The sequence below is a fragment of the Aplysia californica genome, unplaced genomic scaffold, assembly GCF_000002075.1.
Source record: "Aplysia californica isolate F4 #8 unplaced genomic scaffold, AplCal3.0 scaffold00518, whole genome shotgun sequence".
NCBI classification, from domain to species: Eukaryota; Metazoa; Mollusca; class Gastropoda; order Aplysiida; family Aplysiidae; genus Aplysia; species Aplysia californica.
Window position 1 is genome coordinate 5,388 of NW_004797788.1, and position 10,685 is coordinate 16,072.

Genomic DNA, 10,685 nt, shown 5'->3' on the forward strand with positions numbered 1-10,685 from the left:
AAACCTCCGACACATTATTTTTGGTGAATGTAAAACCTTGTAAAAGGAGGAAACGGGTTACAATGAATGCCAACAACACTCATCGTAAAAGAACGAACCTGGTTGTGAAGACGGGTGTCGAAAGAACTTCGAGCAGGCGTAAGAAAAGGATAATGTTTTGTGTTATATAACTCAAGATAGGTAAAAAATCTAAATAACTCAGCACAAAAAGCAAGAAAAAGTACCATCATATTACACAAGTTTAAGCGTATGTGGTTAAACATGCACGAACGCACGCTTGTGCCCGCGCGCACACACACACACATACACGAGCACACAGACACGCACACAAACACACACATACCTACTCACACACACACTTACATACACACACGCACATACAATGTACTCACACTTGCACACACACACACACACACACACACACACACACACACACACACACACACACACACACACACTCACGTTCGTATATATACATGCCTGCCTGCCACGACGAGGAATATAAACAATTAGGTACTCACCTTGCCCCGGCATGACAATGCCCTCCTCCCTCCAACCACACACACACTCGCACGCACGCGCGCTAACACGCACGCATGCACACACACATACACACACACACACACACACACACACACACACACACACACACACACACACACACACACACATGCCTTTCTCTTCCGCCTACCACAAGAAAGACGAAGAAGAAGAACAGTAAGCTACTCACCTAGTCCCGGTATGACAATGTTGAGAATGCACAGCACCACGGCCACCCCGACAGGCATGCAGGGGATAGCGTTGTACAACGGGCCGTGTTTCTCGTTCACCTCCAAGATCTCAGCATCTTCTCCGGGCATCGAACCACGGTCCGTGCGCGATACCTGCAGAGACCCACGCGCCGAGTGACCAGTGACGGACATGTTGGCTTACAGCAGCAGCAGTTGCTGGCTCTTGTGGGCGGGGAGGCGTTCAAAATAGACGATGGTTCAAAGAGAGGTTATGAGGCGCTGGATATATATATAACTGACATGGGACTGGATTGGAGTGGGTGGGGTACAGTGAAGTGAGGGTGACGTGGTAAGTCTTCGGGCGTTGTGCTGACAAGTCACGAAGAAGTCACTGCAGGACCGTGAAACATAGAATCTAAGGCCGGCAAGGCAGACCTCGTCCAGGTTTATTCCCGCGTAAATCTGTGGGGGAAAACAGAAAGCTTTTTTAAATATAAAAAAAACCCAAAACATCTGGGTGTCTTCAAAGTTGTTTTTTTTACATCTGGGTGACTTCTTCCAGCGATGTTTGTGAGGAGCACCCAAACAAAAAGTTTGGTCTCTGAATCTGAAAAGACTGACCTCAGATGAAGTGAATACATATTGATACTGCCAAGCGAAGGTGTTAAAAATAATTTGTGTAAATATATCCAAACTCCTACAAAATGGAACTTGCATGAATATAAAAACCGGTCATGCTGTGTAAATTCAGCGACTTGTGGAACTACAATCGATGCTGTCAGATTAACAGATATAGCATAGCTTAGGGTTGACTCCGCGTTCAACAGGCCATCATTGCTGCCGCTGTTTGTGTTCCTTCTGCTTCAATATCTCTTCTTGTTGTTGCTGGTGCTGCAGTAGTGATGATGATGATGATGATGATGATGATGATGATGATGATGATGATGATGATGATGATGATGATGATGATGATGATGATGAAGAAGATGATGGCGGTGGTGGTGATGGTAGTCTCTTAAAGAAGAAAGTGGATTTCTTTACTAAAGTGGTTGCTGCTGCTAACATTGCTCCTCTGCAGCTGCTAGCCGAAGTTGACAGCGTCGATATGTGAGTAAACGTGCTTGTTGATGCTGTTACTATAACGGGTTTAGTTTACTTCTATCATAATATTATTTGGATGGAGATGCCGACTGCACCGCCATTGAATACTGTAGAATTAATATTATCTATCTCAACATATGAGAAAGATTTATTATTGCGTTGGCCTTCTTCTGTGGGTTTTACCTTTTCCGTCCCGAAGTGGGAGCTACGTCAGAAAGGTATACGAAAACATTATACGATTGTATTGTGTTCATGAGATTTAAGGAAAGGGTGACGGTAAGGGAAACAATAATATGCTTTATAAATAGTGTGATTCTCCATCTCTGAATCAAGAACAGAGAGAGAGAAAGGGGAAGGGAGAGAGAGAGCGAGAGAGAGAGATGGGGGGAGGGAGGGAGAGGGAGAGATAAGAGTGAGAGAGAGCGAGAGCAAGAGAGAGAGAAAGAGAGAGAGGGGGAGAGAGAGTGAGAGAGAGACAGAGAGAGAGAGAGAAAGGAGGGGGAGGGGGGGATAATAAACGAACAGGTAAAACAGGCACAACAGAACATCACTGAAAGAGATACATGCGGTGGGATCAACAGAAAGGCACTGAACGGATTTTTTAAAATGATGACTCAATCAATATTATTATTGTAAACCGGTCGTAATATCATAATTGCAATGCAAAACGAAATTCTCATCGGGGAACGGCTGAATACAGAAGACAGAGAGAACTGCCTATTTGAAAGTGAAGCTGTGCCACAAAGTAGCATGATTTAAAAACAGAGATGGAGACTGAACAAGGATCTTCAAGAAAACGATCTGGTTGAAAAGACTAATGGACAAGTTGCAGCTTGCGTAAACCAAGGAGCTGTAGAGCATTAAAAAAACACACACAATAATAACACGCTATTGTGTTACTAGTTGAAGAAAAACAATGTTCTAAGGGTGACAACTTGGTAACATCAAACTGATGAACAAGTTATTGCTTTAAAAAAAAAAAACTGTGGTGAACAAAATAGCTTCGTCAATACATTCGGCTCTTTTCAGACCAAGAGCTTCTCTTTTGGCAGGAGACAAGACTAAAATTTTCGAAAAACAAATACCCCCCCCCCCCCAAAAAAAAACACCCAAAAAAATCTGCGAGTGTCAAATTGCCGCGCCTCACAGTCTGCCTTCTGATAAGGGTGCATTAGCTATATTCCCCATGAAAAAAGCGGTGGGGAAATAAGTGAAGTTTGATTTAATGAAACTTGCTCAAGACGGTCACGGGAAACTTGAAACAGGGGGTTGCTGGGATTCGGAAGTGGTCGGTTATGGTAATTTCGAATTAGTCGGTTGTGCTACAGCTGAACTTGGCTGCTGTTCTGAATACAAACTAGAAATGTGATGGGAATTCGAGACGGCACAAAATAGCGGTTAAAGTGGGCTACACTCGGGAAGAAAAGGGGGGTGCTCGCTTTTATTCATTTTTTAGTATAGGTGTTTTACGTCTCCATCGACACAATGGCCAACCCAGTTTGAGAGGGATACTACACCTCAGCAGAAAGACGAAAATACATTTCTGCCATAAGCTGACAAAGCAGTTTCGAAATAAAAAGGAGTTTTGGCAGTGCAACCCTTTAAAGAGAGGTTCTTCCGAAATTTGAATTCGTATTTATTCAAAAACTAGTCACAGTTTCACTTTGATATTTTTCCACACAAGCAGGGATAACTGACCAGGCTATCGATAGAAAAAAAACATTTTTACATAGTGCCAAAAATGAAAAAAAAGGCGTTTTGTCAGCTTAGGGCAGATGTGTCCTCCGTAAAGATAAGTCTCCCAACAGGAGAATCGAATTGAGATCTTGTGCGTGAGACTGTGAAGCAAAATAATTCATTTCGCTCATTTTCAAGCCGAATGCCCAAGCAATGTCCACACTTTACTTTAGTATCATCAAGTGTTTGATAAATTTCAGTCATTACACAGTCTTGAGTAACTCCATTCGTGGTATAGAAATAACCGAATATTACCAACGATTGCTCGAAAGCAGAAGTGTTTCAAGAAGCGCCTGGCCCCAGATCTAAATAGAATATGTCTGACAGGTCTGACACTTCCTGTTCAAGACATTCAAAACTAAACATTTTGCTATTATACACATTGTAAATCATGTACATATTTCCTATTATAAACATATTGGCCTGTAGCCTGTACCCTGTCTATAACATAGTTGAACTAATCGTGTAATGCAAAAGCCCTCTTTAAGTTACTTTAATCGATTGTGAAAACTAAACTTGCCAGCTGTGAATACCTTCATGGAGAACGAGGGATAAAGTATCACCAAATGGCATGCTCCTAGCTGCATAAAAAAAATAAACCAGATGAAATCACTCAAAATTATACAGTTATGGCATGTGCATTGGAGTAAATACAGATTCTTTAAATATGATAAGTAGACACAGTGAGATTAATGAAAAGGAACAATGAAAATCATAGTTAACTAATAGTAATAAAAGTGAAAGGACAAAGTAAATAACACAGAAAACGGAGCATAACGGTTCTGAGTTCAAGTCCTACGTCTATTTAGTTTCTGAAAGGAGAAAAATAAGGTCTTGGGGTATTTTACACAGCCGTGTAGGTGAGAAAGCTGATACATAACTTTGTTTTAGAATGATCTTTAACCGCACTTGCAACACAATTAAGTCATATTATAAGAGCCCAAGATTAGAAGTGTTACGAAAGAGTAGCAAGCTGAAAATAGGAAGAGGGATACGTATGACAGATATTTGATAAAAAAGAAGGAGCAAACCATACCAGAGCACCTACCAAAAACTCACTTGCTTTTCTTTATTAGTAGCCTCTTGATCTGGCAACATTTTACAATAATCATTATGTTGTCTTCCCAGAATGGAGGGCCCGGACATTGCACTGCAACATTATAGCATAAACCCATCTCCTTTCGTCGTGTTTTGCACAGCTATTGCTACAGAAATCTAATTTACCGACTGTAGGTCATTCACGTTGGTGCTATTAACCCAGATAATTACACCTGCAAGTGTTCTTCCCTTCATCACTTATTGCAGAGCTCGCTCCTGAGTCGGGTGTCTCCCATTACCGTGTCCGCAGGTGGAGGTCAGGGGAGTTTGTGGTTGGTACCGTGAGAACTTGGCCACGGACGGGACGAGTTACGTGCTCAACATATAAGATAGATAGATAGATAGATAGATAGATAGATAGATAGATAGATAGATAGATAGAGAGGTAGACAGATAGATGGACTTTGGTGGCCCTTTTCTCGCTAACTTTGCCTCTGACACCAGGTGATCCCCACTTCCTTCAATTGCAAACATCTCAATTTCTATTCAAGATAGATGTGTATTTTTTCATCTAAAGCAAGCCAATGAACAAGGCTTAAGACATGCACCAGCAACGTGTATGCCCAAAAAATGACGAGCGCCTGATTCCTCCTTGTCGCGGCACAAATAAATTATCAGTTATGGGACCAGTTTTTGAAAGACAAACGGACGCTTTGGCCTGGTGAGAGAGGAACAAGGAATTGAACCAATAAAAAAATAAACATTTCGCAATTGTCAAGACTTTTCGTGAAAGTGTGCACGCAGTGCCAAGATTCTTTGTCTGTTTTTGTTTTGTTTTGTGTTTTGTTTTGCTTTTTTGTCAGTTCGTCCACGCCACCCTTACTCCCACCTCCCTGCCAATCTTTCCACCTGTTTCCTTCTCCTTCATTAAGAACTTACCAAACGTTATCAGTTGTGTAGACTCACTAGAATAAACAAAGTGACGGAAGACTGCATCGTGTTACTCCCATTCAACGGTAGCTGGTCACAAGGTTTCCAGTCTGTGCACTTGTCAGACGTATATAAAAGGTCTAGATCGAGTCTATTCTAAACTAAGTTCCACGAGTTTTAGTTTTAAGGAGACTTGTGAGCGCAAAGTGTCAGTAGTCATACTGAACACAACTAGTTATGGTGATCCCTAAAAAATTACAACTCTTTTTTCTGAATATCTCGCACAAAATTTGTACTAGAATGTCGTAACTTAGAACAGACATAATTCATTCAAAAAGAATTTGACATAAAATTCATAAAGAAGAAACTTGTTTTCAAAATCGGAAATGGCTTTTTATAAAAACCACCTACAAAACGCAAAATGCACCAAATTAAAAGATCTGTTATGAAATTAATGATTGTTGTTTGTTTTTTACCCTTCCTTTTCTTTTTAAAAATCTAATCTTTCCATCCCTGTAACATTTAAACAATAATATTTCTTTTGTCTAACAGAGTTTTAAAGAACAAAAATTAATTTCGGAATTCCATGAACTAGTGCTGTATGTCCTCCTATGGACTCGTCATATTTTAGCTCTTCGTTCATAATGCTCAGTGGTGGCCAAACACAAAGATCCACCCAACCATGAGCACTCAAAGCTACACACACTGTACACCTTACAGTCTGGATTTGCTTCAACAGACAGTAGGGTGGCGAGTAAAGTTGCCCAAATAGGCATTTGTGCAGTTAACGTATTCTGAAATGTGAATATAATATGGGCTTTGCCAAGGAATCAAATGTTATTGAGGAATGTTCGCACTTTTCAAGACGATCGAGAAATCATGAACACATTGCTATCCTCTGATTCATGTCAGCTTTGCGAACAGGAAAATGGCTCAGTTGTAGAAAAAGATCTGCCTTGAAAATATGGAGCGTTGAGATGTCGGAATTAAAGTCTTAGCTGCAGACAGACATCGTCTGCGGACAGACGTCTCGTGGGGCTCATTTTCCGAATTCTGTACACTGGTGACGTTTAAAAGGGTACGTACTGTGTGTGTTTTATCTTAAGTGGTCGTTTTGTCTGGGAATTTTTTGTTCTGCCTTTTTACAGATCTTAACTGATGGACCATTTCCACCCTTGACATTAAAGAAGGCATTAAGAACATTCTAACATTGTTACCGTACCTTGTGCGAAACTTACGAAATGAGTTGGCGGTGAGAAAATGTTCAATACAAAAAGCTCTCGGCTCGTTACTAATCTTTAACAATGATCTCAGCAGGCAAAGGAAACTTGAGAAAAACTATCTGCAAACTTCTGTTGGCCTGTTAGACTACTGTAGCTTGCAATATATATGGCGAGATCGTTGAGACTTTTAATGGTAGGCCTAATGCGAACTAGTGCGTTGTGCTATAAAAAATGGGAGCATAACTGAAAATGGGTTGTTTTTTACCCGCTATGTAGAGCAAAACCATTCTGGGGAATTATCTAAAATGAATATCAGACAAATTCCTTTTGTCTTCCAAATGTTGTGTACAAATTTTGAAATACAAAGCTTCAGTGTAGTGGAAAATATTTACAAAAAAAGATGAGGTTTTTTGTTTGTTTGTTTGTTGTTGTGGGGTTGCTGTTGTTGTTTTGTTTTGTTGGGGTTTTTTTGTTGGGTTTTTTTGTTTTGTTTTTTTTTGGGGGGGGGTTATCACCCTGTACATTCAAAATTGTCTGAAACGTCAACCATCGTCGAGGGGGAAAGTGGTCATCTTAGACATGTGGTTGTCTTACACGGTGGCGTTATACTGGGGGTTTTTAACGCGAGGGGGGGGGGGAGTAACCATTTGTACAGATGACTGGCGTATTCACGTGGCCGTTCGAGCAGATTCAGCTGTACATGTAACCTACAGGTGTTTTAAGACAAGGAAACTAAAGACCAACTGACCAACAGCTGCAAATTGTTGGCTTTTGTATAGTTTCATCTTCGTGTGGAAGGGGCGATCGTTTTTGATGGCAATTAAATTTTAATTTGGTTTGAGAGGTCACTATGCTGTAGTTTATAGAAACTCGACGGAGGGAACTAGTAATCAGAATTACATCAATAAAACTGGTTTTCTTATTTTAAAAACTGGGGGGGGGGGGGGGTTCTCGAGAAACGAAAGAAACCTCCGAAATAGCAACAGGAGCCACACCTGAGAATTAGCAAAGACTATGTTTTGTTTTCGTTTGGGGTTCTAGGATTTTTTACATTTTTTAATTTTTTTTTTTGGGGGGGGGTGATTATTTTATCTTTAATTATATTATATTTTTTTTATTTTTTTTTTAGCTAAATAAACTATCTGCTAGTTGTACAGAACGTTTGGTTAACTCTATTTTTAGTTTCTAGGGTTAGGTTTATGGTCGGGATTATGGTTAGGGTTTTAACGTTATCAGAATGTTTTGCTTTCATTCGGTTTCCCAGTCTGTAGGTAAACAAACTTTGAAGTTAGCCGTATCAGTGTATGATATCAGGTATCCACTCCAATAATATCTTTTTTGTTGTTGTTGGCCTCTCCATAGTAATCAAAGATCAAAGAAATAAGATCAAACAGTTGGCTCCTCCGCCTTAGAATTTGTGACTCTCAGTGTCTTCTGACATTCCAAAAAGTGCGGAGGGAATAAATTATGCATTATACATGTATTATTTTAAGTTTTCCGGCATTGGTCATATTCTAGAGGTGAACTGGAAACAAAAGAATTTAGTAGCTTAAATTGCCATATATCAATATTTTGTTCTGATTAGGATTCCGTTTCTCAGTTACCTGTGTGTAGTTGTCTAGAAAAGATTGTTATCGGCGCCCATTGGCAAGTTCGGTTCGGTTCGGTACTGCCTGTTAGCTTTGTTTTTTATTTGGTTTTGTCTGGGAATTTTTTAAATTTTCGTTTGTTTGGGTTTTCCTTTTTTTGGATGGTTGGTTGGTTGGGTGGTTTTTTTCTGTTTTGTTTGGTCTGGTTTTGGGTGATTGTTTTTGTTTTGTTTTACTTGTGGGGGGAGGTCTTTTTTCTGAAGTTCAACATAATTAGCCGTGGGTCAGGTCACTTCAAAGGTGAAGTACGTGTCCCCCAACAGGACGCACAACTGAGGGGAAATGTGAAGACAAACGAGAAGCATTTTTCAACTGCTTTTGTCTTCAAGTCTTGAAATTCCATCATTAGGCCTGAATCCCTGTTGCTTTCTGGAAAGAAAATGAAAACCCGCATGATGCCTCTAACGAAAATCGATAAAGAAGTTAGGGAGGAAGAGATAATAACTGGATAGAATCTACTTAGCTCGTATCTCAAGTACTCCTGTTTAACAAAGCAAAGAGTTATATGCACTCGTTCATTCACAAATCCTATTTCACCCTTTCTTCCAACCACGCCTAGTAATTGTCGACTATTTACATTTCAAATTAAAAATTTCTTCTGCTGCAACCACGACTAAACGTAAATTGACCCGTCTTCGGGAGATTCTTAAAGCAATAAAATTGAGCGGGGAGTGGGTGAGGGTTCAACTTCAAAGGGTTGAGAGGTAAATAATATTTGATTTTATTTGAACATTCATGACGCATTTTATAATATAGGAATGCAAGCGTTTGAGCGATTTTTAAGGCATGATTTCAGTGAGAAAAAGAGGGCAAAAGACAGACAGGGAATTGGAAAGGGGAGGGGCGAGGGGGTGGTATCTGTATGGAAACAAGTATAAGATAAAAATGTTTTTAAAAAAGAAAGAGATCTTGAAAGAGAAGGTGGAGGGTTATGAGAGGATGAGTAAATGTCTGGGCGGCAGTGAACTTTATTTAGTTAAACAGAGAGAAAGAAGGGTGATTTGGTGGGGGGGAAAGAAGGCAGCGAAGAAGGAGAATGAAGGGAGAGCTCCAGGGAAAAGATGGTAGAGGACGAAATAGGCGATCTGAAAAAGGGAAAACAAGGGGGAGAGGAAAAAGGTACAGTCCTGGGTGAAAGGTGAAAAAGGAAGGTAGTAGGATGGGGGGGTACATTGGAGGGGGGGCACATGGGGGGGGGGTAGTCCAGATTGTTATATGCCCCACAACAGTTTGAGCCCTTTTTTCTTCCCCAGCTTGGAAGCATTGAGCCAAGCGTCCCCTAAATGAAGTAGAAGGGGCTGCAAAGAAGCTGATATCAGGGAAACCATGATCTAAATTGTGTAGATGGGGGGCGTCAAAAACCCCTACATTGTTTTAAAAAATCAAGGGAAATTCCAAGGTTTAGACTGAACTACAATTTCGCGCTAAACCAAACTCAAATATATCTGGAGAAGCAGAAAAATACTCCTAAGCTCAAAGAGCAGGCTTATGCGCTCCTTCTAGTGACATCAATATTTCTAAATGCAAATGAGTACTGGACCCTGACAGCAGACACTGAAAAAAGAATAAGCACTGTTGAGATGAGATGCTTCCGTAAACTGCTTAGCATCTCATACAGAGACACTGTCACCATTGAAGAAGTGAAAAGACGCGTAAGATGTGAAATCGGACCTTACACTGACCTTCTATCACTGGTCAAGCAACGCAAGTTAAAATGGTATGACCATGCCACCCGTTCTTAAGGCATTGCTAAAATCATTCTCTAGGCACCGTGCAGGAAGGACGAAGGAGAGGCAGACAGAAGAAGAGATGTGAGGATACCATCCGAGAATGGACAGTCACGGAGCTGCGGGACACACTGAGGAAAGCAGAGAGCCGAGAGGAGTGGGGGAGATTTGTCATCTCTGCCAGAAGCGACCCAACGGATGACATCTACGGGAGAAGAGCACAGTTTCATGAAATACATCAAAGTAGAGTCCGGGAATATGGAGGCCAGGTGATGCAAGGAGTAGGGCACCAACTTACGAACACAGCCATGGTGACCGGTTAGGCTTGGGAGTGGAATTTTTTAAAATTATAGTTAATTATAGCATCCATCTAATCTTGAACAGCGTTGCCGCAAGTGAAACACCTACGGTCAGAGTTGCGAATTTTTTCCTTCTCATGTTTCCTACAACCATTACTCCTATAGCAACCTAGTAGGATCGAGCACCTGGTCTTAACGCCCATGAAACATTTTTGGTGGTTTTTAACAAAAAAATATGCCGTCATCCGGG

At 40.8% G+C, this 10,685-nt stretch overlaps 1 protein-coding gene across 1 annotated transcript; it reads right to left on the reverse strand.

Moving 5' to 3' along the window:
- Window positions 1–728: 728 nt before the first annotated feature.
- Window positions 729–1,189, reverse strand: LOC101853188 (protein stum homolog; the record flags this gene model as incomplete). Its single annotated transcript, XM_013086901.1, is given in 1 exon segment — window positions 729–1,189. A coding segment is annotated over 1 exon segment (195 nt), but the record flags the coding sequence as incomplete, so codon positions are not given.
- Window positions 1,190–10,685: the final 9,496 nt, after the last annotated feature.